We start from the raw sequence: 25,686 nt of genomic DNA on the forward strand, positions 1-25,686 counted from the left end.
GTCCTTTCAAAGGATAGCAGTTAGGTCTGCTATGTTAACTCTTTTCTCCACAAAGATAAATTGGCTGATTTGTAAGAGTAAAATTATCTTAGGCCAGAGATTGATTGATTTTTTTTTTTTTTTTACAACTAGTATTGATATGGGTCCCATACCATAAAGTTCATCCATTTAAACTTCTTTGTTTTTTAGCACATTCACAGAGTTGTGCAACCATCACCGTAATCTTATTTTTGTCACCCCAAACAGAAACCCTGTACCCATCAGCAGTCACTCTCCATGACTGCTAATCTACTTTGTATCTCTATTGATTTGTGTATTCTAGACAGATCATATACATGCAGTCATATAATACGTGACCTTTTGTGACTGGCTGCTTTGATTTAGCATAATGTTTTTGAGGTTCTTCCATGTTGTAGCATGTATCAGTACTTTGGATTTTAGTAAGGTATCTGTGTCTTTTTATGCAAGTAACACGTACCTTCTAATGTAGAAGGTGTGCATTATTTATGCAGAAATACAGTAAACAAAAGTATTGCTATTCAAGTTTGTTAATTTTCTCTGTAACACAAATAGATTTTGTTAGAAACAGGGGTCCTGTAAAAAAAAAAATGAAGAAAAGACTGATTTCCTAAATGTTTCAGTTATTCAAATACCGTAACTGTTGAAGTTCCATGTTTACTATGTGTTTTACCAAAGCATGCACCAATATAAATCCTTCACCTATTTGGACCTTATTTATGCATAGCACAGTAGAGAATGAGACAGTGAGCAAAAGAGGCAGTTCTACAGCCAAAATAGATAATTCAAAGTCTCCTAACCGAAGTTCGTGCACTTTTATTATTAGAGGAATTCCTGGGACATTAAGACTGTTTACTTAGTCGTAACAACCTCGGTAATCTATTTCCAGACTATGAAAAGGAATATCGATATTTGCATCATAAGATGATAGTAACAACGTGATCCTATGTATAAAACAAACAAACAAAAAAAACCCCGTTACCGTCAAGTCAATTCTGACTCATAGCAACTCTATAGGACAGAGTAGAACTGCCCCATAGAGTTTCCAGGGAGTGCCTGGTGGATTTGAACTGCCAACCTTTTCGTTAGCAGCCAGAGATAGCACTTAACCACTACACCACCAGGGTTTCCCATCCTATATATGGAAAATCCCAGTTCCACAAGAAAGCAAAATGGCAGGGTACACACTAAAATCAGTGAGCAAGCTGGAAAGGAAATTAAGGAAGCAATACCATTTATAATGTAAAGTACCTAGTAATAAACTTAACAGGAAGGTGAAAACTTGTACACAGAAAAATACTAAAATAATACTAAAAGAAATTAAAGAAGACCTAAACAGGGAGGAACAACTAAGAAAAGAATGGTGAGAATGGTTGCACAACTCAAAGAATGTAATCAGTATCACTGAGTGCTACATGTGGAAACAATTGAGTTCATGTATGTCTTGCTGTGTATATTCTCAACAGTAACAACAAAATAAATAAAATTATATATGTATAAAAAGATCTAAATAAATGACATTCTGTGTTCATGGATTGGAAGGCTTAATGTAGTTAAGATGTCAGTACTCCCCAAAGCAATCTATAAATTGTATGCAATCCCTATCAAAATTCCAGCTGTCTTCTTTGAAGAAATGGAAAAGCCAACCCTCTAATTTATATGGAAGGGTGAAGGGGGAAAAAAAAAACCAAACCCACTGCTGTTGAGTCAATTCTGACTCATAGCGACCCTATAGGACAGTGTAGAACTGTCCCATAAGGTTTACAAGGGTATAAATCTTTACAGAAGCGAACTGCCATATGTTTCTCCTGTTGAGTGGCTGGTGGATTCAAACCGCTGACCTTTCAGTTAGCAACTGAGCACCTTAGCCACTGTGCCACCAGGGCTCTCATATGGAAGGGTTGTTAAGTGCTGTTGACTCGGTTCCAACTCATAGAGACCCTGTGTACAACAGAATGAAACACTGCCTGGTCCTGTGCCATCCTCACAATCATTGTTATGCTTGAAGGGACCCCAAACAGCTAAAGCAGTCTTAATAAAGCAGGAGGACTCACACTTTCTTATTTCAAAAGATAGTATAAAGCTACAGTGATCAAACATATAGACCAGTCAAAAAGAATTGAAAGTCCGGAAATCAACCTATACATCTATGGTAAGTTGATTTTTGACAAGGGTGTTAAGTCCATTCAATGGGGAAAGAAGAGTCTCTTTAATAAATGGTTCTGGGAAAACTGCATCTCTGCATGCAGAAGTATGAAGCAGGATCCATGCCTCACATCATATACAAAAACCAATTCAAAATGGATTGAGGACCTAAATGTGAGAACTAAAACCATAAAACTCTTAGAAGAAAACATAGGCGTATGGCTGTGGGACCTAGTTTTTCAGCAGTGTATTGATTACCAGATACGACACCAAAAGCACAAGCAGCAAAAGACAAAATAGATAAATGGGACTTCATAAAAAATAAGTATTTTGTTCATCAAATGACTTTACCAACAAAGTGAAGAGACAACCTGTAGATTGGGAGAAAATTTTTAGGAACGATATATCCGATCAGGGCCTAATATATAAAAAAAAATAAAAAACTGCAACTTCACAAAAAGGCAAAACATCAATAAATGGGCAGAAGACTTAGACATTTCACCAAAGTGGCCAGCAAGCACCTGAAAAGGTGCTCAGTGTCATTAGCCATTTTTTATTGTTATGTGCCCTCAAGTCGATTCTAACTCATAGCGACCCTATAGAACAGAGTAGAACTGCCTCATAGAGTTTGCAAGGAGTGGCTGGTGGATTTGAACTCTCGACCTTTTGGTTAGCAGCCTGAGCTCTTAACCACTTTGCCACCAGGGCTCCCATTAGCCTTAAAAAAAAAAAAAAAAACCTGTTGCCGTCGAGTTAATTTTGATTCACAGCGACCCTATAGGACGTAGTAGAATTGCCCCATAGGGTTTCCAAGGAGCAACTGGTGGATTCAAACTGCCAACATTTTGGTTAGCCGCCAGGCTCTTAACCATTATGCCACCAGGGCTTCCATTAGCCATTAAATTAGGAAGGTGCAAATGAAAACCACAATGAAATACCTCCTCTCCCCCATTAGAATGGCAATTGTCCAGAAAGAAAGGAAGGAAGGAAACTGGAAAAACAAGTGTCGTGGGGATATAGAGAGTATGGAACCTTCATCCATTGCTGGTGGGGATGCATAAGGGCACAGCAGCTGTGGAAAACATTTTGGCCATTCCTCAAAGAGCTGACCCAGCAAACCCAATCCTAGGAATATACCCAAAAGATTTGGGAAAAGGGATGCAAATAGAAACCTGTATATCACGGTTCATTGTAGCCCTTTTCACAAAAGCCAGAAGGTGGAGACAATGGAAATACCCATCAACAGATGAATGGATAAAGTGTGGTACGTACATACAATGGAATATTACCCAGCCATAAAGAGAAATAAAGTCCTGATACATGTGACAACATGGGTTAACCTTGAAAACATTAGGCTGAGTGAAGTCAGTCAGCCACAAAAGGACAAGTAGTGTATGGTCTCACTTATATGAATAGGCAGATAGAAAACAAAGCATTTTAGTGGTTACCCAGGCTAAGGGAGGGGAAAAAGAAGAATTAATGTTAATTCATGTTAATGGTGATGAAATAATGTAGAAAAGAATAGTGACAGTGGTTGCACAAAATGAAGAATGTAATCAACGTCACTGAATTATGTGTGTAAAAATTGTTGAATTGGTAAATGGTTTGGTACCACAATAAAAATAAATAATGATAGTGACATGTAAGGAAAAGATGATAGAGTAAAAAAAAAAAAAGCACATGAAAAAATGAAGTTGCCGATATATTTAGTATTAAAACAGGTTTTCATGCCTCAGTATACCCCTTGGATTTTGCTGTATGACAGATAAATATAATAAATTATAAAGGGGATCCTTGAATTATCAGGAAAATATTATACTTAGTGTACTTTCCCACTCTTTATCTAGAAATGCCTTTTCTACTTTGTCCATCTAGAGACTCCTGTACTCTTGTCAATACTGAAATCCATTACCACCTATTCACTGAAGCCAGAGACCCAATTAGATTGCGTCATTGTTTTTCCTGAAATGTATCTTTAAAGTGTCTATTTTCTTGTAGTTATTTTCTGTTGCAACTGTTTGTTACTGTATATTTGCCATCTTATACTTCAGAATGAGATTTCCCACTGAAGTTTTTATTTGTAATGGTTTAATACTTTATTGGTTTTTATTTTATGTTTATGTTTTCAGCATAAGAAATACTACATAAGACTTCTTTTGATAGAAAGGATGATTTCTGTCTGACCGTTTTTGAAGAGTTAATATGGAAATTTTGGATGCTCAGCTTTATGGCTTCGTACTTAGTAATTACAAATTCAGCACCAATTACTTTCTGAACCAAAGGAGCAATTAAATACCAGAAAGCATAAAGTGGTTATAGGGGTATTATTATCTAATATTTGAGAGCTTACTGTGCACCAATGTAGTGTATAGGCTTTTATTTGTATTTTAATTAAACATTCACGACAGCTGCTGAGAATGGTGCACGTATGTGATTTTACAAATGGGGAACCAAATCAAAGAGAGGTGAAGTTTCTTGTCTTACGCAAAGTCACAGATCTATAGTCTTAACTAAGAAGAGGGCCTGAACTACAGACATGGAGGTTCTCCGTTCAGGATTCCTTAACTAGAACAATTTATGTAAATTTTTAGAGAATTAATAGTCAATTTTTTTTTTTTTTAAAGGGTTTGTGAAACAGGATCTAACAATCCACCTGTCTGTGGTAATCGACAAAGGAATTGTGAATATTTTGTTGATAGCCTTTTTGAGGAAGCTGAGAAGGTTGGTGCCAAATGCTTGTCACCCACTGAAAAGAAGAGACAGGTAAATGCTCACTACTTCTTTCTCAAAGTAAGGACTTCTTAGAGGGTCCGTGAGGTCAAAATTATTTTCATAATAATAGTAAGATATTATTTGCCTTTTTCACCATGTTTACCTTGCCCCAATGTTGCAAAAGCAATGATGGGTAAAACCACTGATGCCTTTGCAGGAATCAGGTCAGTGACACTACATTGTACTGGTAGTTATTGTATTCTTTGTTGCCTTAGACTTGCTGTTTATTTATTTATTTTTAAAGCTAATTTCGATTAAGAATGTTCTTGATGAAGCAGTAAAAATTAATTTCATTAAATCGCAACCCTTGAAAAATACACACTTCATTAATATTTTGTGTGTTAAAATGTGAAGTACACATAAAACACTTCTGCATTATAAAGCATCCCCACCACCCATGTGTTTCATAGTAGAACTGTGCACCATAGGGTTTTTGATGGCTGTGGTCTTTCAGAAGTAGATTGCTAGGCCTTTCTTTAGAGAAATACCTCTTTGGGTGAATTTGAACCACCAACCTGTTGGTTAGTAGCTCAGTGTTTAACCTTTTGCACTGCCCAGGGACTTCTCATTAGCCAGTAACCCGTTGCCATCAAGTCCATTCCGACTCATAGCGACCCTATAGGACAGAGTAGAACTGCTCCGTAGGGTTTCTTAGGAGCGACTAGTGGATTCAAACTACCGACCTTTTGGTTAGCGGCCAAGCTTTTAACCACTGTGCAGCCAGGGCTCCTATTAGCCATTAGGGAAACACAAATCAAAACCACAGTGAGATTCCACTCTACCACCACTAGGATGTTTCTTGGATGGTTGAGATTAAAAAAAAAAAAAAAAAAACAACAGTCGTTGACTAGTATGTGGAGAAATTGCTACCTTCATGCATTGTCATTGGGAATGCAGAACGATACAACCATACAGCCACTGTGGAAAACAGTTCAGCAGGTCCTCAAATACTTAAACATGGAACTGCCATATGACCCAGCAATTCCTCTGCTAGCTGTATACTCAAGTGACTTGAAAGCAGCAGCTCTAACAGACACATGTACACCACTCTTCTTTGTAGTACTATCCATAGTAGCAAAAAGGTGGAAACAACTAAGTGACCATCAGCAGATAAACAAAATGTGGAAAATGCGTACAATATTACTCAGCCATAAAGAGAAATGAAGTCCTGATAAATGCAACAACATGGATGAACCTTGAAAACGTTAGGTTGACTGAAGTCAGTCAGTCACAAAAGTACAAATATTTTACGATCTCACTCACGTGGAATATCTAGAATTGGCACATGTATAGAGATCAGAGGTTATCAGTAGTGGCTTTTTTTTTTTTTACTGGGGCAGGAGCAAGGGGGAAAGGCACGGTCACTGTTCAGGAGGCATTAAGTGTTCGTTTATGGTGGTAGGAAATTTAGCAATGAATACAGGTGATGTTTGCACAGCGTGATTAATCAATTCCCTGAATTGTACACATAGAAAATGTTCATTTTGCAGATGTTATGTTACATGTATTTTTCCCACAACTTAAAAAGAAAATCGTACATGGGTAAAAGAGCCAAGAAGTCAGATATATTAAAGGATTTTAATGTAACAAGTATGAGAAGTTCATGGTAAGTTTCAGATCCCACATTCAGTTTCTCAGCTAACCTTTGCAAAACTACGACTTGTTAAATTTTGGTATGGATCAAAGATGGATATACATAATTGTCTGAAAAAGCTATTAAAACACTACTTCTTTTTATCTATAAAAGAAAAACCCCAATGCCATCTACATATAGGAGGCTTGATTTTCTTGATATATGTCAACTAAAACAAAACTAAAAACAGTAGCATCTTTGAGAATCCAATTGTCATTAAATGAATTTGCAAAAAATGTAAAAGAATATACTTTTCCCGTTTTTAAAAACAACAAAATTATTTTTTGTAAAAAAAACAAAGTTATGTGTACATGGAATTGATTTATTGTTGATTTTAAATAAATTAATAAATATTTTTTATGTTTATCTTGTATCCTGTTACTTTGCCAAAATCTTTTGCCTTATTGCTCTGGCTAGGACCTCCAGCACAATGTTGAATAAGAGTGGTGATAAAGGGCACTTTTGTCTGGTTCGCCTTTTCAAGGGAAATGCTTTCAGACTCTCCATTTATAATGATGTTGGCTTTGTATAAATGCCCTTTATTATGTGGAGGAATTTCCTTTCTATTCCTATTTTGCTGAGAGTTTTTATCAGGAATGAGTACTGGACTTTGTTAAATGCCTTTTCTGCATCAGTTGATAAAATCATGTGGTTCTTATCTTTTGTTTCATTCATGTGATGGATTGCATTGATTATTTTTCTAATGTTGACCCATCTCTGCATACCTGGTGTGAATCCCAGTTGGTCATGGTGAGTTATTGTTTTGATACATTGTTGAATTCTATTGGCTAGAATTTTGTTGAGGATTTTTGCATCTATATTCGTGAAGGATATTGGTCTGTAGTTTTCTTTTTTTGTAGCATTTTCACCTGGTTTTGTTATTAGGGTTATGCTGGCTTTATAGAATGAGTTCAGGAGTATTCCATCCTTTTCTGTGCTCTGAAATATCTTTAGTAGTAGTGGTGTTAACTCTTCTCTGAAAGCTTGGTAGAGTTCTCCAATGAAGCCATCAGGGCCAGGGCTTTTTTTGTTGGGATTTTTGGTTTTTTTTTTTTTTAACCTCTTCAATCTCTTCATTTGTTATAGGTTTGTAACTCAGTTTGTGTTAGTTTAGATAGGCAGTGTGCTTCTAGAAATTTGTCCATTTCCTCTAGGTTTTCAAATTTGTTTGAGTACAATTTTTCATAGTATTCTGTTAATGATTCTTTTAAATTCAGTTGAATCTGTTGTGATATTACTCATCTCATTTCTTATTCAGGTTATTTGCTTCCTCTCCTGTTTTTGTTTTGTCTGTCTGGCCAGTGGTTGATTGGTTTTATCTTTTCAAAGAACCAGCTTTTGGTCTTGTTGACACTTTCAGTTGTTTTTCTATTCTGTATTTTATTTCTGCTCTAATTTTTATTATTTCCTTTCTTCTGGTGCCGGAGGGCTCCTTTTGCCATTCTCTTTCTATTTGTTAGAGTTGTAGGGTTAATGTTTTGATTTTGGCCCTTTGTTCTTTTTGGTTGTGTGCATTTGTTGCTATAAATTGATGTCTGAGAACTGCTTTTGCTGTGTCCCAGAGGTTCTGGTATGATGTGTTTTCATTCTCAATTGATTCTGTGAATTTCCTTATTCTGTCCTTGATTTCTCCTATAATCCAGTAGTTTTTGAGCAAGGTGTTATTCAGTTTCCATGTATTTGATTTTTTTTTCCTTTTTCTGTTATTGATTTCTACTTTTATGGCTTTATGGTCAGAAAAGATGCTTTGTAGTATTTTGATGTTTTGGATTCTGTTAAGGATTGCTTTGTGGCCTAATATGTGGTCTATTCTGGAGAATGTTCCATGTGCGTTAGAAAAGAAAGTATACTTGGAGGCTGTTGGATGGACTGTTCTGTGTATGTCTATGAGATCAAGTCAATTAATTGTGGCATTTAGATTTTCTGTATCTTTATTGAGCTTCTTTCTAGATGTTCTGTCCTTCACTGAAAGCGGTGTGTTCAAGTCTACTAGTTGTTGTGGAGCTGTTTCTCTTTTCAATGCTGTTAGAGTTTGTTTTCTGTATTTTGGAGCCCTATTGTTGAATGTGTAAATACTTGTTATGGTTATGTCCTTCTGGTGTATTGACCCTTTAATCATTATCCTTTGTGGTGGATTTTGCTTTAAAGTCTATTTTGTAAGGGATTAATATTGCCACACCTGCTCTTTTTTGATTGTTGTATGCTCGATGTATTTTTTTCTGTCCTTTGAGTTTTTGTTGGTGTGAGTCTAAGGTGTGTCTGTTGTAGGCAGTATATAGACTGATCATGTTTTTTTTTAATCCGTTCTGCCACTCTCTGTCTCTTTATTGGTGCATTTAGGCCATTTACATTCAGTGTAAGTATTGATAGGTATGAGTTTAGTGCTGTCATTTTGATGTTTTTTTTGGTGTGTTGTTGATTCTGTTCCACTTAATTTTCTGTGCTGAGTTGTTTTTCTTTATGTATTTTAATCTTTTTTCTTAGTTGTTGATTTTGTATTTGCTGAATTTTTTTTATGTTTTTCTTTTTTATTTTGGTGTTGCAGTTTTGTTCGTTTCCTTTGTGGGTACCTTAAAATTTACCTGTATTTTTCTAAGTTTAAAAAAAAAAAGTTTAAACCAGTCATTTATTTCTTGATATCATCTTAATTTCCTCTCCATATGAAAGTTCTATGACTACAGTATTTAGTCCCTTTTTATTTTAACGTTGTCATCTTTTACATATTGATGTCTCTCCCTATTTTCAGTGTTTTAGCTTTGACTTATTTTTGTGACTTCCCTATCTGGGTTGATACCTAGTTGTTCTGTCCTGTGGTCTCATCTTGAGTTGTTATCTGATATTATTGATTCTTTAGCCAGAGGACTCCCTTTAGTATTTCTTGTAATCTTGGTTTGGTTTTTACAAATTCCCTGAACTTCTGTTTATCTGGAAATGTCCTAATTTCACCTTCATATTTGGGAGAGAGTTTTGCCAGATAAATAATTCTTGGTTGGCAATTTTTTTCCTTCAAGGCTTTGTGTATGTCATCCCATTGCTTTCTTGCCTGCATGGTTTCTGCTGAGTAGTCAGAGTTTAGTCTTATTGACTGTGCTTTGTAGGTGACGTTTTGTTTTGGCAAGTTTGATTATAGTACGTCTTGGTGACTGTCTTTTGGGAACTACCCTGTGTGGGGTTCAGTGAGCTTCTTGCATAGATATCTTTTCATCTTTCATGGTATCAGGAAAGTTTTCTGCCGACAAATCTTCAGCAGTTCTCTCAGTATTGTCATCGCCCCCTGTTCTGGTACTCCAGTCACTCATAGCTTGTTCCTCTTGATAGAGTCCCACATAATTCTTAGGGTTTCTTCATTTTTTTTTTAATCCTTTTATCTGATTTTTCTCAAATAAATTAGTGTCAAGTGTTTTATCCTCAGTCTCACAAATTCTGACTTCCATTGCCTCAGTTCTGTTCCTTTGACTTTCTCTTGCATTGTTTAATTCTGAAATTTTATCGTTAATCTTTTGGATTTCTATTTGCATCTCTTATGGATTCTAGCAGCCTGTTAAAGTTGTCCTTTTGCTCTTGTATTAAAAAAACCCATTACAGTCGAGTCAGTTTTGACTCATAGCAACCCTGTAGGGCAGGGTAGAACTGCCCCATATGGTTTCCAAGGAGCATCTGGTGGATTCACGCTACCGACATTTGGTTAATGGCTGAAGTCGACCACTGCACCACCAGGGCTCTTGTATAACCTTCCCAAATTCCTCTATTGCTTTGTCTGCATTTTACCTGATCTCCTTCCTGATCTCTTGAAGACCTCTGTATGGTAATCTTTTGAATTCTACCCCCAGTAATTCTAAGATCTTCTTTTCCTCCAGGAGGTTTCCTGGTTCTTTGGTTTGGTTGCTTGCTGGAGCCATCATGGTCTGCCTCTTTTCGTGTTTTGATATTGACTGTTGTCTCTGAGTCATCAATAAATTATTTATTTTATGTCTGCTTAATGTGTCTGAACCTCTTGTTTTGTTTTGATATGCCCAGATAGGCTGGTCATGTGAGCTACTTTGATTATTGGCATCTTTGAAGCTCTCACGTCCTGTCACCAGGTGGTTAGAGCTGCTACTAGGTATGTGAGCCCAGGAGTACATTTACTTTTCCTGTGTGGATTCAGCTTAGGTGTCCAGGTCATTGTTCACTGATTGTGCAGTGCAGGCTGTCACCTACAGTCCTAGACGAGTAGGGACACGTAGGGGTGATTGGAGTAGGGGTGATTGGCTGCAGTAGGGAATTATGTGCTGATCAAGGTAGGGGGCTGACTGCCACCCCTGAATGCATGGGTGGAAGGCGTGTCCCTGTTCCCTAGAGCGCGTAGATGGGTGGGTTTTGTAGCCGGACTTAGGGCACCCAGTGCTGTTGGCTGTGAGAACTGGGAAGCACCACTTATTCTTAGACGCCTGTGGTGGATGGCTAGGTGGAGTGGGTGGATCCACCAGTCCTCAGGCCCCTGATGTGGGTAGGTGAGGACCCTGCCTAATGGGCAGGGCAATGTCAGATGTCATGAATCTGCCATTTTCCCTTAGCTGTTGCAGTTAAAAATAGGCTTCAGTATATACCGTCTTGTACTATGGTAATGAGGGCCTATGCTGTTGAAGAGGGCCCACATAGGTCTAGGCAGGGGTGAAAGGCATTGGAAGTCTGTGGATGTGTTAATGCCAGTGACTAGGCAAAAGGGCAGTGCCTGCCCTGAGTTTCCTGCTTAGAGGAGCTAGCATTTTTTTCCTGTTTGGTTCATTTGTTTATTTGTTCCCTCCCAAAGCCCTGAGACTGGCTCAGGCGTGAAGGGTCCCACTTCCCAGTGTATGACCGATGCAGTTGCTGAATGCTGAATGCTGCAAAGTGGGGAGGAGGCAGTTGAGAGGGAGAGAGGCACTTCCCAGAGGGGGAAGGGTTATTTTCATCCCACACAGTAGGTTAGACGCATCTTCCCCCTGGCTCCAGAGGCTTGTGCAGACTCTCTTCTGCTCGGTTTCTCCTGCTGTGGAAAACACATCCCAAGCACTACTGCTTGCCTCATCCCACATGCGCCAGCTGATCCAGCCTGCAGGGCACCAGCCAGGTCAGGTCTGGCACTTCCTTTCTGCTTCTGAACTGTCTTTCCCTCCCCCTACCATTCAGTCTGACCCCTCAACTTTGTCTTTGGTGTTCAGGACTCCTAGATTATCATATATAATTGATTAACTTATTTTGGGGGGGTCTTTGTTTTAAGAGGGACCACAGGAAGCATCTGACTATTCTGACATCATGGCCCCGCCTCCTCTAATAAATATATTTTAAAGTATGCAGTTTAAATTTCTAATATAGTAAATATTGATGGGTATAACCCACATAAATAAGCTCTTTAGGTTTGTGGGACAAAGAACTTGATTGGACCTTTTGTCTCTGGTTCCTGAAATAACTGGTGGAATCTGCCAGCAGTCAAGGTGCGTTTGTTTTGTAAAATAGCCAGGCAACACCTAAATGTGTACAAATGAGTGGGAACCCCCAGCCTCACACCTAGCAACAAACCTCAGGAAGGGAGAGAGTGTGATGCATATACACTAATTCATTAGATTCTGACTGTGCATTGAGACCCCTGTCATGACCATGCATTCGTGTAAAAACCCTGAATGAGAAGCAGTTGGGCTTCTTGGATTGGCAAGAACATCCATGCATGGGAGAGGGTGGCACATCCCTGTGGACAATGACGGCCTAATGCCTGGACTTCTCTTGGACCAAGTCTGATATGTCCCTTCATTTGTATCCTTTCTGGTTATAATAAATGGGCAACTATAAGTATAGGTAATAGTCTCTGTGAATTTTGTGAGCTATTCTATAGAATTAACGAACCTACAAGAGGCGGTAAGACTCTGATTTAGCTTGGGATGGCTGCTTCAGAGGAGGGCTGTGCAGGTGCTTTTAAGGACAGAGGCTTTACTTGTGAAGACCCAGCTCTGGGTGGCTGGTGCTTAGGGAAAGGCTGTACAGGCAGTCACTTTGTGAAGACCCAGCTCTGGGTGGCTGGGTGACAGAGAAAGGCTGCACTGGCAGTTGATAATGAAGGATAGAGTCCTTCTAACGTGTATGTTTCGACTTGTCCCAGGGTGGCCAGGGATGAGGTAACTTTTCCCCAAACAACCAGGGAAGAAGAAGTGCCCCTTCGATGGCTGGCAGCAAGGACAGGACCAGTGGAAAGGCGAAGTCTGGATGCATTTCCAGCTGGGAATTGGATTTGTGCTGATCCTTACAACACAGCAATAAAAGTGGGATTAGCCCACCATGCCCCTTGCTTATTAGTGCAGGGTTCTGAATAAGTTTTGAGAGTATAAATTTGAGAACTGCTGTTCTACTCAGTTATGTTGTAAACAAATCTGTTCTTTGAAGCAATATTAAGTTGGATGTAACTTAAATACTCAGCCATAAATTAATGTTTAAACTATCATCTATCAATTTGACGGACTACTACATAATCATTAAAAATTGTGATTGTAAAGATTAAGTCGTAATATGGAAAAATATCTGTTAAGAAAATAACATCACAAAAGCATTTTGATTCCAGCTGTACCTTTTTAAAATGCATTTAAAAAGTCTAAAAGTAAACAGAGTAAGGTATTGATTAACATTTTGACAGTTAATTAAAAATCCCATCTAGGAATTGTGATTGGAAGCCTAGAATTGGCGAAATGTTTACCTTTACTTTATTTTACATCAGTACTCTTAGATTTTTTTTATCAATGAAGGAAAATAAAAGTGGAGAGCAGCTTTTGTTTTTTTATTTTTAATCATTTTGCACTCTAATCTTTATTAAATATATATTACTTTTATAATGGAAAGAAAAAGTATTTAAAAAATCCTTTCTACTTAACACTTTTCAAGACTCTTTGTGGCCATACATTTTTTTGTTATTTACTTTTCCTCCAATGTCTAACTTCCTACTTGCTGTCTGACCAATTTTCTCATCTTGTGTTTATTCTGTCTTATTTAACAGACGGGTACATCTCTATTTCTAAACTGAACAATTGCAGGTGATTGTGATTTATATCCTCAGTTAAGAATCACTGATCTAGGCTTAATGGTCTGACTGAGACTAGAAGGACCCCAGTGGTCATGGCCCCCAGACCTTCTGTTGGCCCAGGACAGGAACCATTCCCGAAGCCAACTCTTCAGACATGCATTGGACTGGACAATGGGTTGGAGAGGAATGCTGGTGAGGAGTGAGCTTCTTGGATCATATGGACACTTGAGACTATGTTGGTATCTCCTGCCTGGAGGGGAAATGAGAGGGTGGAAGGGGTTAGAAGCTAGTGAAATGGACACGAAAAGAGAGAGTGGAGGGAGAGAGCGGGCTGTCTCATTAGGGGTAGAGTAATTGGGAATGTGTAGCAAGGTGTATATGGGTTTTTGTGTGAGAGACTGACTTGATTTGTAAACTTTCACTTAAAGCACAATAAAAATTATTAAAAAAAAGAATCACTGATCTAGATTTTACAAATTATTTTAAAAAAATAGTAATGAGGCCATCCTTACCCTTGAGACTCTTAATATATGGCACTTATTTTTAAACATGTGTCCCCAGTAAATCTCAGAGACTTACAACAATAATGGTTTATTTTTCTTACATATTATGTGTTGGTAGCAGCAGGTTGACTGGCCTGTGCCTAGCCCTACTTGACTCTTCTCCACGTGACTTTGTCATTCTAGGATCCAAACTGAAGGAGCAGTTCTTCTTTGGGACATGCCATTCTTACAGCAGAAGGGAAAGAGAAAGAGAGCTGGTAGAAACATGCAGAACTCTTAAGAGACTCTTATATATCCTAGTTGTTCGCATGTCATGTGAACAGTTCCAAACCATGTCACATGGAAGCCCAACTTCAATGGCATAAGAATGTATGAATGTATACTCCCACCAGAGGTAGCACAATAATGTAGTCTACTGAAAAGTGTGGGCTATTTTTGGGTTATGAAAGTAATAAATGCACTTGTTAAAAAATTCTTAGTGGTAATAGTTGAACAACATGATACTTAACATACTTAATGTCACTGAGCTGTACATGTGAACATTGTTGAAATGGCAAATGTTTTCTTACTGTATACTTACCACGATAACAAATATGTATGTTGCTGCTGTTGTCAGGTGCCATCGAGTCAGTTCCGACTCATAGCAACCCTATAGGACAGATTAGAACTGCCCCGTAGGGTTTCCAGGGGAGTGGCTGGTGGATTTGAACTGTCAACCTTTTGTTTAGCAGCTGAGCTCTTAACTGCTATGCCACCAGGGCTCCCCAAGTGTGTATGTGTGTGTTTGTGTTTGTGCGTGTGTATATGTAATATATATAGATAATTTTTTGATAATGCAGAGGTATATGTAATGAAAAGTAAATCTCCCCATCCCAGACCACTAATCCCTTTCCCCGGGGATAACTACTATTAACAGTTTTTGAGTATCTTTCCAGAAATTTTCTGTGCTTATTCAAACATGTATGAATAGAGGCATCATTAAAAATACACATCTTTGCACATCTGTACACACACACCCAAAGGAATCATGTATTTTTTCACTAACAGTATGTGGTGCAATGGTTCGCTTTTGTGTGGCCTTCCTCACCATGGTCTTGTAAATCCCACCCAAGTGATTGGGTGGGACTGTGCAAATAAGGTAATTATGGCCCACCAAGGAGATCAATCGGTCATTTTTGCCATTTGCTAGGCTTAAAAAGAGAGCCAATTCCAGAGCAGAGAGAGGATCTCACTACTGCCAAGGAAGAAGAACCAAGAATGGACTGCATCCTTTGAACTTGGGATCTCTGTGCGGAGAAGTTCCTGGAACTAGGACACCAAGAGAGAGCTGTAACACTGAAGACAACAAAAAGCAGTGGCAGAGAAACGGCAGCATGAGCGACCAGAAGAAGACAGCATAGTGGGCCTCCAGGCCCATGGAGCGAAAAGGCTGAGGGCCTTCGGGCTGAGGCTTACTGGCAGAGTAGCATGCCTCTGGGCACTTGTTGGCAGAGCTAAAAGAGCTTCGTAACACTTGCCCACGTAGGGCAGAGGCTGAGGGGCCAGAGAGAGATGTGCCTGCAGGCACGGCTGAGAAAAGGCTGTCCTGATGGAAGAACTGTTTCCTGAACATTGGTGAACCTGAATCGTAAACTGTTACTTCCCTAATAAATCCCATAATTGTGTGTATTGTCTGTGAGTTCTTTGTGGCCATTGCAAAGAATCACTGAACCCAGCAGAGAAGTAGAGAGTGCTGTGAGAGGGATGGTTGATGTCAGAATCAACAAAGATGGTGGAGCTGGGAGTTTCATAGGAATCAGCCTTGGGCTGTTGATCTTTTTTTTTTTTTTTAAGTAATTTTTATTGTGCTTTAAGTGAAAGTTTACAAATCAATTCAGTGTTTCACATACAAACTTATATACCTCTTACTACATACTCCCATTTACTCTCCCCCAGTGAGTCAGCCTGCTCCCTCCTTCCAGTCTCTCCTTTCGTGACCATTTTGCCAGTTTCTAACCCCCTCTACCCTCCCATCTCCCCTCCAGACTAGAGATGCCAACATAGTCTCAAGTGTCCACATGGTGCAAGTAGCTCACTCCTTATCAGCATCTCTCTCCAACCCATTGTCCAGTCCAATCCATGTCTGATGAGTTGGCTTCAGGAATGGTTCCTGTCCTGGGCCAACAGAAGGTTTGGGGACCCTGACCACTGGGGTCCTTCTAGTCTCAGTCAGACCATTAAGTCTCGTCTTTTTATGAGAATTTGGGATCTGCATCCCACTGTTCTCTTGCTCCCTCAGGGGTTCTCTGTTGCGTTCCCTGTCAGGGCAGTCATCGGTTATGGCTGGGCACCATCTGGTTCTTCTGGTCTCAGGACGATGTAGCCTCTAGTTCATGTAGCCCTTTCTGTCTCTTGGGGTCATAATTACCTTGTGAGCTTGGTGTTCTTCATTCTCCTTTGATCTAGGTGGGTTGAGACTCATTGATGCATCTTAGATGGCGGCTTGCTAGCGTTTGAGACCCCAGACGCCACACTTCAAAGTGGGATGCAGAATGTTTTCTTAATAGATTTTATTTTTGCCAGTTGACTTAGCTATCCCTTGTTGGGCTGTTGATCTTAATTCTCCTTCCCCCCTGTGAAGTTAGAGGAGATCAGATCCTGCCGCCATGCCATTTTTACATGGTATCTTTTTTTTAAAATAACATTTTGTTGTGTTTTTGGTGAAAGTTTACACAGTAAATTAGGTCCCCGTTTGACAATTTCTATTCAAATTTATCAGTGACATTAGTTACATTTTTCACAGTGTGTCAACATTTTCAGTTGGGTTCTGGTTGTTTTGGTTTCTGGTACTCTAGTTTCCCCTTCTCATCTTTGCTTTAGAGTGAATGTTGACCTGTTGATCTTGTATGGATAGTTTTTTTTTTTTTTTTTTTGTATTTGTGGTGGAAGTTTACATAGCAAAATTAGGTTCTCATTTATCAATTTCTATAAATATTGTCCAGTGACATTGGTTACATTTTTCATAATATATCATCATTCTCTTTCTTTCCATTCTAGTTATTCTGTTTCCCTTAATCTAGCTTCCTGTCCCCTCTTACGTTCTTATATGGCCTAGGGAAAATGTTCACCATTTGGTTTCATTTAGATGATTATTTAGAGGAGCACAGTACTCACGGGTAATGTTTTGTATTTTATGAGCCAGTCTGTCTTTTGGCTGAAAAGTGACCTCTGGGAGTGGTTTGAGTTCCAGGTTTAACGGGTATCCCAGGGCAATAATCTACTCGTCCCGTAAGTCTGGCTTTTTCTTTTATTTTTTATTAAGGAATATGACTTACGGTCAGTAGTGGTAGCCAGGCACCATCTAGTTCTGGTCTTAAGGTAGGTGAGGCTGTTGTTTGTGTAAACTATTAGTTCTATAGACAATTTTCTTCTTTGAATCTTTGGTTTCCTTCTTTCTTTGTCACTCTGGGCAAGTGGAGACCAATAGTTTTATCTTAGATGGCTACTTGCAAGCGTTTAAGACTCTGGATGCTACTCACCAAACTAGGATGTAGAACATTGTCTTAATGGACTATATTGTGCCTCTTGACCAAGTTGCTCCATGAGACTATGGTTCTAAGCCCTCAAACCCAGTAAACCAATCCCGTGAGGTGTTTGGTTTTGTCTAGTAAGTGTCCATAACTGTGCCCTCTATGTGCTTTATTTTATATTTGAAACTACATGCAGCATACATAAACATGTATATACGTATGCCAACAGTTACACACATACCACGCGCTTCCATATATTCATATGTGTCTTCCCACCGACAGTATCTTGAAGCTGTTTGCATTTGATCGCGAAGATAGGTATAACCTTTTTTAGTTACAGAATGTTATATTTCATTGAATTGGCTCTATCATACTTTATTTCAATTTTTTTTTTTTTTCTATTATACCTTACTTTGCCTTTCATGGTCAGTTCTTCCCTTGTGTTCTGTGTAATTTACTCATTGTTTACAAAATAGTTTTGTTTTTTTCTTTTTAGAGTTCTACTAGGTCCCATTTTACCCATTCCTGTTGTTTGGTCATATAATGTAATGGTTGAGAGTGTGAATTCTGGGACCGCATTCCATGAGCTTAAGTCCACACCTCATCCCTTACAAAGTTTGTGACTTGGGATGATTTAGTAAACCTTCTGTGTTTCTATTTCCCCATCTATAAAATAATTACCTACCTTATACAGATATTAGAAGTAAGTAAGTTTACATAGGGCAAGTCCTTTAAACAGTATCTAGCATTTTTTAGCACATAATAGGAGGGATTAGTCCCTGGAGAAGGGCATCATGCTTGGTAAAGTAGAGGGTCAGCGAAAAAGAGGAAGACCCTTTATAAGATGGATTGACACAGTGGCTGCAGTAGTGGGTTCAAGCATAACAATTGTGAGGATGGTATAGGAGCAGGCAGCGTTTTGTTCTGTTGTGCATGGGTTGCTGTGAGATGCAACCAGCTTGACAGCACCTAACAACAACAAGCACATACTAAGATATATGTAACATATATGTATATCATCATGATAATAGCGTTATGTGTAGTTACATATATGCTAATAATATATGCTATTATTATGATGCTTTTTGCTAGCATCTTAAAGTAGTGTCTGTTATATTAGGCACTCAATAAATATATGTGGAATGAATAAACAAATGTTAGAGACAGTGAATGGGGCTCTAAGAGCTTAATATCTTCTTATACAATTTTTCAGTCAATCCTGCTGTGTTCAGCCTGAAGCCTTCTGCTGTATTCCTAAGCCTTTCTACGTTTCTACAGTGATTTGCCTTGCTACTCTGGTTGAATGAATAAGTAAATGTGGTTCTTACAGTGTGAGCAATAAGACATTGATAGATGCGATATTGATAACAGCCTCGTACTGATATTTTATTCTTGAAGGAGTAGCCGTTAATTAATTGGTTGTAGTCCACTTCCATTGTTCTCTCCCTCACCCCCGAGTATGTTATTCTTATCCTTTCAAATCATTTCAAACGAACTCCCTTTCTAACTGTTGGGAAATCTGTTCTGAACAGAGGGCTTTATCTCAGGTGTCCTCTGAGATGGCACAGAATGTTTCCAAGTGAGTTCCTTTAAAAAATATTGTTAATGAATTATTTTAAAATATTAACACATGATGAACCGTATCATATACATTATTTTTTACATTTAAGGGTTGCTCTTAATAATGCATAAAATATATAGCGAGAAATTTTAAAATACTTTTAATCTACTGCCTCATATTACATTACAATGATGTATTTGTTCCTTGCTGCTTTGCAGGTAGATGTAAGTATAAAATTATGGAAAAATGGATTCACAGTCAATGATGATTTCAGAAGTTATTCTGATGGTGCAAGTCAGCAGTTTCTGAACTCCATCAAAAAGGGGTAAGTAATCTGTGTAAATAGAAGCATATTTTACACATGTTTCATATGGAAAAATCTTTTTTAATGTTGTTCATAGATTCCCACACATTCACAGATAATACTTCTTTTTAAATTTACATTATCATAAGATAGGTTTTTTCAAAAGAGCCACAGCTATAATTTTGAAGACAGTTTAGGAACTTGTGTTCCTGTCAGCCAAAATTTTAAACTAATTCACTTTGCCAAGTACTCTAAAATCAAAGTTTAATTTCGTATTTATGTTATTTAATATTAGGGGTTGGGGTGAGGTGCTATAGTACACATTCTACCTTGTTTAAGTTTTTGCCAAGGCTGTGTTACTTTGGAGCCTGGTGGCTCAGTGGTTGTGAGCTACGGGTGCTAACCAAAAGGTCAGCAGTTTGAATCCACCAGCCACTCTTTGGAAACTGTATGGGGCAGTTCTCCTCTGTCCTATAGGGTTGCTGTGAGTCAGAATTGACTTATCGGCAGCAGGTGAATATTAATATTTAAACATCTTTAGAGTCTTTGAATCCAGTGATAGTCAGTGTCCTATAATGTTTATTATATCTTTATGATTCTAAGAGTTATATATGCTTTGTCTAGGAAATTTTAAAAATATATTAAGAAGAACTTGAAAAATCACCTCTAATTTCCCCACCCAGAAGTAACTACTGTTAATATTTTGGTGAATCTTATTCTGGCATTTTCTGTTCTTGGATTCATGTGTATTATGCATATGTTTATTTTTTTAAACAAATTTGAATTTACCATGAGATATTTGAATGGATCTGCCTACTAATATCTTATCATAATGATGACCCATAATTTGTATATACCATTTGTTATTATGGGCAATTTAGGTTATTTCTAATTACAAAAAAAAAAAAAAACCTGAATCTATATTTGAAGCTGAAGAAAATTAAAACAAGTGCATGAGAGCCAAAGTATGACTTTGAGTATATCCCACCTGAATTTAGAACTATTTCAAGAATGGGTTTGGCACACTGAACACTAATGACTTGTCTTGGATTGAATTGTGTCCCCCCAAAAATATGTGTCAACTTGGTTAGGCCATGATTTCCAGTATTGTGTGGATGTTCTGCATTTTGTGATTGTCATTTTGTGTTGAGAGGATTAGGGTGGGATTGTAACACCACCCTTACTCAGGTCACCCCCCTGATCTAAGGTAAAGGGAGTTTCCCTGGGGTGTGGCCTGTACCACCTTTTATCTCTCAAGAGATGAAAGGGATCCACGCAGAGAGTTGAGGACCTCATACCACCAAGAAAGCAGCACCCAGAGCAGGGTGTGTCGTTTGGATCCAGGGTCCCTGTGCCTGAGAAGCTCCTCAACAAGGACCTTCCTCCAGAGCTGATAGAGAGGGAAAAAGCCTTCCCTTGGAGTTGACGCCATGAATTTGGACTTTCAGCCTACTTTACTGTGAGAAAATCAATTTCTCTTTGTTAAAGTCACCCTCTTGTGGTATTTCTGTTATAGCAGCATAGCAGCACTAGATGACTAACACATGACTGAAGACCAGGCAAGTTGTGGGATGATATCAAGGACATCATACATGAAAAAAGAAAAAGGTCATGAAAAAGACAGGAAAGAAAGAAAGGACCAAAATGAATGTCAGAAGAAACTCTGCGACTTGTACATAGAGTAGCTAAAATGAATGGAAGAAACAATGGAGTAAAGCTGAACAGAAGATTTCAAAGGGTGGCTCAAGAAGACAGTAAAGTATTATAATGAAACGTACAAAGACCTGGAGTTAGAAAACCAAAAGGGAAGACCATGCTCGGCATTTCTCAAGCAGAGAGAACTGAAGGAAAAATTCAAGCCTCAAGTTGTAATATTGAAGGATTCTATGGGCAAAATATTGAACTACACAGGGAGCATCAAAAGATGATTGAAGGAATACACAGAGTCACTGTACCAAAAAGAATTGGTCAACGTTCAGCTATTTTGGGAGGTAGCATGATCAAGATCCAGCAGTACTGAAGGAAGAAGCCCAAGCTGCACTGAAGGCATTGGCAAAAGACCAGTCTTCAGGAATTGGCAGAATACCAATTGAGATGTTTCAACAAACAGATGCAACACTGGAAGCACTCAAGAAATTCGGAAGACGGCTACCTGGCCAACTGGCTGGAAGAAATCCAGATTTCTGCTCATTCCAAGGAAAAGTGATCCAACAGAATGTGAAAATTATTGAACAATAACATTAATATCATGTGCAAGTAAAATTTTGCTGACCATAATTCAAAAATGGTTGCAACAGTCCATCGACAAGGAACTGCCGGAAGTTCTAACTGGATTCAGAAGAGGATGTGGAACGATCAGTATCATTGCTGATGTCAGATGATCTTGGCTGAAATCAGAGAATACCAGAAAAATGTTTACCTGTGTTTTATTGACTACACAAAGGCATTCAACTGTGTGGATCATAACAAATTATGGATAAAATTTTGAAGAATGGGGATCACAGAATACTAAGCCGTGCCCGCAAGGAACCTGTACATAGACCAGGTGGCATTCGTTCAAACAGAAAAAGGAGACACCACATGGTTTAAAATCAGGAAAGGTGTGTGTCAGGGTTGTATCATACTTACTCAATCTGTATGCTGAGCAAACAAACCAAGAAGCTGGACTGTACAAGAGGAACACAGCATCAGGATTGGAGAAAGACTCATTAACAACCTGTGATACGCAGATGGCACAACCTTACTTGTTGAAAGCGAAGAGGACTCAAAGAACTTAACTGATGAAGGTCAAAGACTACAGCCTTCAGTATTGCTTATACCTCACCATAAAACAAAACTCACAACTGGACCAATAAGCAACATCATGATAAACAAAGAAAATGTTGAAGCTGTCAAGGGTTTCATTTTACTTGGATCCGCAGTCAACACCCATGGAAGCAACAGTCAGGAAATCCAACAACGTATTGCACTGGGCAAATCTGCAAAAGACCTCTTTAAAGTGTTAAAAAGAAAGGATGTCACTTTGAGAACTAAGGTGCACCTGACCCAAGCTGTGGTATTTTCAATCACCTCATATGGATATGAAAACTGGACATTGAATAAGGAAGACCAAAGAATTGACTTGAATTATGATGTTGGTGAAGAATATTGAATGCCAGAAGAGCTAACAAAATCTGTCTTGGTAGAAGTACAGCCAGAATGCTCCATAGAAGCAAGAATGGCGAGACTTTGTCTCATGTACTTTGACATGTTATCAGGAGGGACCAGTCCTTGGAAAAGGACGTCATGCTTTGTAAAGTAGAGGGTCAGCCAAAAAGAGGAAGACCCATCCTTGACAAGATAGATTGACACAGTGGTTACAACGGTGGGCTGAAAGCTAGCAAAGATTGTGAGGATGGCATACGATCGGGCAGTGTTTTGTTCTGTTGTGTATAGGGTCGCTGAGTTGGAACCAACTTGAAGGCACCTAGCAACAGCAACATCCTTGTATTTAAATATATTTTAAAATAAAAGCTTTATTGAGATGTAATTAACATACCATAAAATTCATCCTTTTAAAGTGTATAATTCAGTGTTTTCTTTTTTGTGTGTTTTCATCTGTACTGTGCCATGTATCAGTACTGAATTCCTTTTTATTGCCAAATAGTATTCCATTGTATGTGTATATCACATTTTATTTATCTGTTCGTCAGTTGATGGACACTTGGAATGTTTCCAGTTTTCACCCCTTGTGGTAATACTGCTATGAACATTAGTGTACAAGTTTCTGTGTAAACGTATGTTTTCTATCCTCTCAGGTACAAACCTAACATTCCCACCAGCAGTGTGTGAGAGTTAGTTTTTCCGTTCCCTTACCAACGCTTACTGTACAGTAACAAGAAAAGATATTTATGGGATATTGCTAAAAAAAAAAAAATTAGGTTGCAGAATAGTGTGTATAGATGGATCCCATCTGTGGGCAGAAAGTAAAATAATTATATAGAGTTGCTATATGCATACACAAAATCTAGGAGAGCCACACCGAAGTTTTTTAATTTAAAGTGGTATTACAAGGACAGTCACTTTCTAAGTTTACACATTTTTACATATTTAATGTCTTTTTTTTTAGAGCAAGCATATATTACTTACTTTTCAAGAAAAAAAAATTTAAACTGTCTTATTGAAGTATGACTTACAGAAAAGCACATGAATTATAAGTATATAAAAAAAAGTATATACTAAATGAATTATTTCGGTTATTATCAGAAAATAATTGTATGAGAATTTGTTAAAATTTTTAATGTCTCCATGGAAGTTCATTTCTTAAATATATTCCATAACATTCTAAACTTTCAAGTGATCATTAGAAAAGACCTTTCCTTCACAAGACCATAACATTCCACAAATACTTTTCCAAGTCCCGCTGTATACCATACACTATTCCTGAGGTTGGAAATATGTTTGGAAGCAAAACAGACATAGTCCATGCACTCCGGAAGCTTCCATTGTTCAAAAGAGAGGCATCTGTGGTACACTAGACAAAGCACTGGATAGAGCTCAAGTCCTGGCTTTGTTAATTTGATCTCTCTGGTAGAAGGATGAAATGTGAAAATATTTCTTTTTAAAATTCTGATATGTTTGTTATTTTTTACATTTGTTGTTTTCCAGAGTAAATATCTATTTTCATTCAGAAGTTGAAATGAGAGCTAGATTTTTTTTGTAGAACTTTTCAGTCCCATTTGGGCACCTGTAAAAATGATCAAATTGTTTAAACGTAGCAGTATATAGTCATCAAATATTTCATGACTTTGGTACTGCTGGAAAACTCATGCTGTGCATGAATTTATGGTCTGAAAAATTACTTGTTCTGGGTTTCTGGTATTGTTCATATTATTTAATTATATTTAATCATATTATTGCTATCAAATAAATTTAATTCTGTCAGTATAGGGACTATTATATGCCTCTTGTTTCTATATATCAGTTCTTCATTTCGCATACAGAATATGCTTTTCAGAGAAAGAGAAAACATACTGGGATCTTTATTTTCATCATTTTGTTCATTTTTCCTTCCAAGGGAATTACCTTCAGAATTACAAGGGATTTTCGATAAAGAGGAGGTGGATGTTAAAGTTGAAGATAAGAAAAATGAAGTATGTATGTCAACGAAACCTGTATTCCAGCCCTTCTCAGGACAGGGTCACAGATTGGGAAGGTGAGTAGGTGCAGGGGCTGTTTTCCACCAGCAGAGTCTTGAGTTACATTCAACCCATTATTATTTTACCCATGTAGACCTTGTGTGTAGAGCCTAGCATTTCTCCATTGGAAATGAGATTCTTTATGTTAACTTTCATGAATACTTCTAAGTCATATTTACCTTAGTGTAAATTATTATATGCTGGCATTACACTATAAAATCATGGAAGCTTTTTGGTTTTATCACATGGTAACAGTCTGGCTTATTGAGGACATAGGCAGAATTGGATGAATATATCTTTTTTTTTTTTTTTTTTTTTGCCCTTATGCCCACCACTTAAGCTTTACCAATAATTTTATTGAATACATATGCTAGTTTTTTAGTATTAGGGTTCTGTTTTATAGATGGAGCTCTGGTGGCACAGTGGTTAAGAGCTTGGCTGCTAACCAAAAGGTTGGCAGTTCAAACCCACTAGCCACTCCTTGGAAACCCCGTGGAGCAGTTCTCTGTCCTATAGGGTCACTATGAGTTGAAATCGACTCAGCAGCACACAGCAGCAACAATTTTGTAGGTACTTACCAATGCCTCTAACACTGTTCTATGATCAGTATCTGAATTTTGAGGTACTAAAAATAAAAAGGTGCTTGATAAGGTTAGTATCAACATCAAATTCTGTTAATTATCTTTACATTTTGCAGTTACACCATGTCTAATTTTGCTACATGACAAAATATCCAAAGATGTTAGATATGGGTTTACTTTTATTTTTATGAATTCTCACTCATATTTTAATTATCAAGAATGGCAAGGTGCATACATATTCATCATACATACAAAAATATCTGGATATGACTTTCAAAATGATAAAGAAGTTCTTTTCTTTTCCTTTATAAGCCAAGGAATAATCTTTGTAGTGAATTTGTGATTTCTTTTAGAAATTTTCACCTGGGGAAAGTTGATAAGTCACCATTGACTTATCAACCCTATAAAAGTATCTATTCTGTAAAGCAGTATTCGAATAATACTAATAATAATACA

The 25,686-nt window shown here is 37.9% G+C and overlaps 1 protein-coding gene across 4 annotated transcripts in view; it reads left to right on the top strand.

Annotated features, from left to right (window-relative positions):
• Positions 1 to 25,686, top strand: part of UBXN2A (UBX domain protein 2A) — a 69,217-nt gene that overhangs the window by 32,447 nt on the left and 11,084 nt on the right. For all 4 annotated transcript variants that reach the window (XR_010323557.1, XM_010591950.3, XM_064295090.1 and 1 more), the window contains 3 exons: positions 4,788 to 4,926; positions 19,387 to 19,493; positions 24,529 to 24,666. Coding sequence is in view for 3 of the 4 variants with exons in the window: in XM_010591950.3 (XP_010590252.1) it covers positions 4,788 to 4,926; positions 19,387 to 19,493; positions 24,529 to 24,666 (384 nt within the window). In the remaining variant the exon portion in view is untranslated. The remainder of the gene's footprint in view (positions 1 to 4,787; positions 4,927 to 19,386; positions 19,494 to 24,528; positions 24,667 to 25,686) is intronic.

Source organism: Loxodonta africana, chromosome 12 (genome assembly GCF_030014295.1).
Source record: "Loxodonta africana isolate mLoxAfr1 chromosome 12, mLoxAfr1.hap2, whole genome shotgun sequence".
NCBI lineage: Eukaryota > Metazoa > Chordata > Mammalia > Proboscidea > Elephantidae > Loxodonta > Loxodonta africana.